Source organism: Galeopterus variegatus, unplaced genomic scaffold, assembly GCF_000696425.1.
Source record: "Galeopterus variegatus unplaced genomic scaffold, G_variegatus-3.0.2 Scaffold1006, whole genome shotgun sequence".
Lineage (NCBI taxonomy): Eukaryota > Metazoa > Chordata > Mammalia > Dermoptera > Cynocephalidae > Galeopterus > Galeopterus variegatus.
The window spans coordinates 329,169-330,531 of record NW_007727117.1 but is presented as its reverse complement, the minus strand read 5'-3'; the positions used below and the strand labels follow the sequence as shown (position 1 = coordinate 330,531).

Here is a 1,363-nt window from a genome sequence, read left to right as displayed (position 1 = left end):
CGCACCGCGCTCAGCCAGTGAGCGGGAACCGGTTTCCACATGGGATCCGAACCCTCGGCAGAGCGCCGCCGCGCTCCCAAGCGGCGCACTCTCCAGTGCGCCACCGGGCAGGCCCTACATCAACAAACTCTGATCTGTACCTGGATTTGGGCAGCTCTCCATCATCTTTCCTCCATCGTACTGTAGGCACAGGGTCACCTCGGGCCTCACATTTAAATTCCGCACTGTCATCCACAGTTACTGCCAAGTTACTAGGTCTTTTCACAAATGATGGTCTCTCTAAAATAAGAAAGAACTGTCTTAAGATAAAAGGTGAACAAACTGGAAAACAATTAAGATGTTCAGCAAGAGCAGATTTATAATTTAAAATATTACTTAGAAAATTACTCCACATATTCCCTACTTCTAGAAGCTTCTCCCTCGGTTAAGTATTTCATCCTAGTTCTCCTCCCACATCTTTGGCTATTTTATTTTAGGCTGCTTTACTGATTCCTTCACTTCTCTTTGCACCTCTGACAATATTAGTTTACCAATATTTCTTTCTCCTTTGTATAAAGGTCATTTGTATCTTGTATAAAGGCCATTCTGTTTCCTTGTATAAAGATACAAAATAATAATGAGATGTAGATTAGATAAAATTGCACTTACCTAAAACAGTTAACTCTGCTACTTCACTCTCTCGTTCCCCAACCATGTTGGTACCAACACAAACATATTTGCCAGCATCACTTTTACGGGTGTAAGTAATCATGAGCTTTCCTCCTCGTATCTTAAAAAGAAATTTTCACGTGAATACTATTAAAATTGCTTTAGCTATGTTTACATGACAGAGGTCTTCTTAAGTGAAGTCTACTTTGTAAGCATATAAATTAAAACATAAGTATATCAAAAAGCTGATGTGTAATATTTGCTGTATTTTAGGTAGTAACCTCAGATAGAATTAACTCTGAAGATACAATATAAAACAGGCAAAATATTTTTGCTACATACATTTCTTGTAAAGCTGTTATATTCTGTATAGCTAGAAATTTGTATTTCCGAATCAGTTAAGTTCTTTCATATTATTTAGTTAAATAAAAACCACAAAAACTGTGCATGAATGAGTTGGTTAGTAAGTGGAAAAAAGAAAAAGGAAATTCTTAATACCATATGACTATAACTAATATGTACATCCATATCAGTTATAAGTGATTTCAAGGAAACATTCTAGTATTGTAAGATGCGGAAATAAAAATTTTTATAATTACTTAATTCGCCAGAGTTGCTTTAAAGGAATATATTGTAGTTGCCAAGGCATAGTGGAATTTGCCATTTTCCTAAAAAATCATAATGTTGCTGCCTCCCAAGCAGTTTCATGGGGACT

The 1,363-nt window shown here is 36.5% G+C and overlaps 1 protein-coding gene across 1 annotated transcript in view; it reads right to left on the bottom strand.

Moving 5' to 3' along the window:
* The window catches only part of ROBO1 (roundabout, axon guidance receptor, homolog 1 (Drosophila)), a 415,298-nt gene that overhangs the window by 114,875 nt on the left and 299,060 nt on the right, over positions 1–1,363 (bottom strand). Inside the window, exons 4-5 of the mRNA XM_008574166.1 lie at positions 649–769; positions 141–279 (exon numbers count right to left, since the gene is read on the bottom strand). Of these exons, the coding sequence (XP_008572388.1) occupies positions 141–279; positions 649–769 (260 nt within the window). The remainder of the gene's footprint in view (positions 1–140; positions 280–648; positions 770–1,363) is intronic.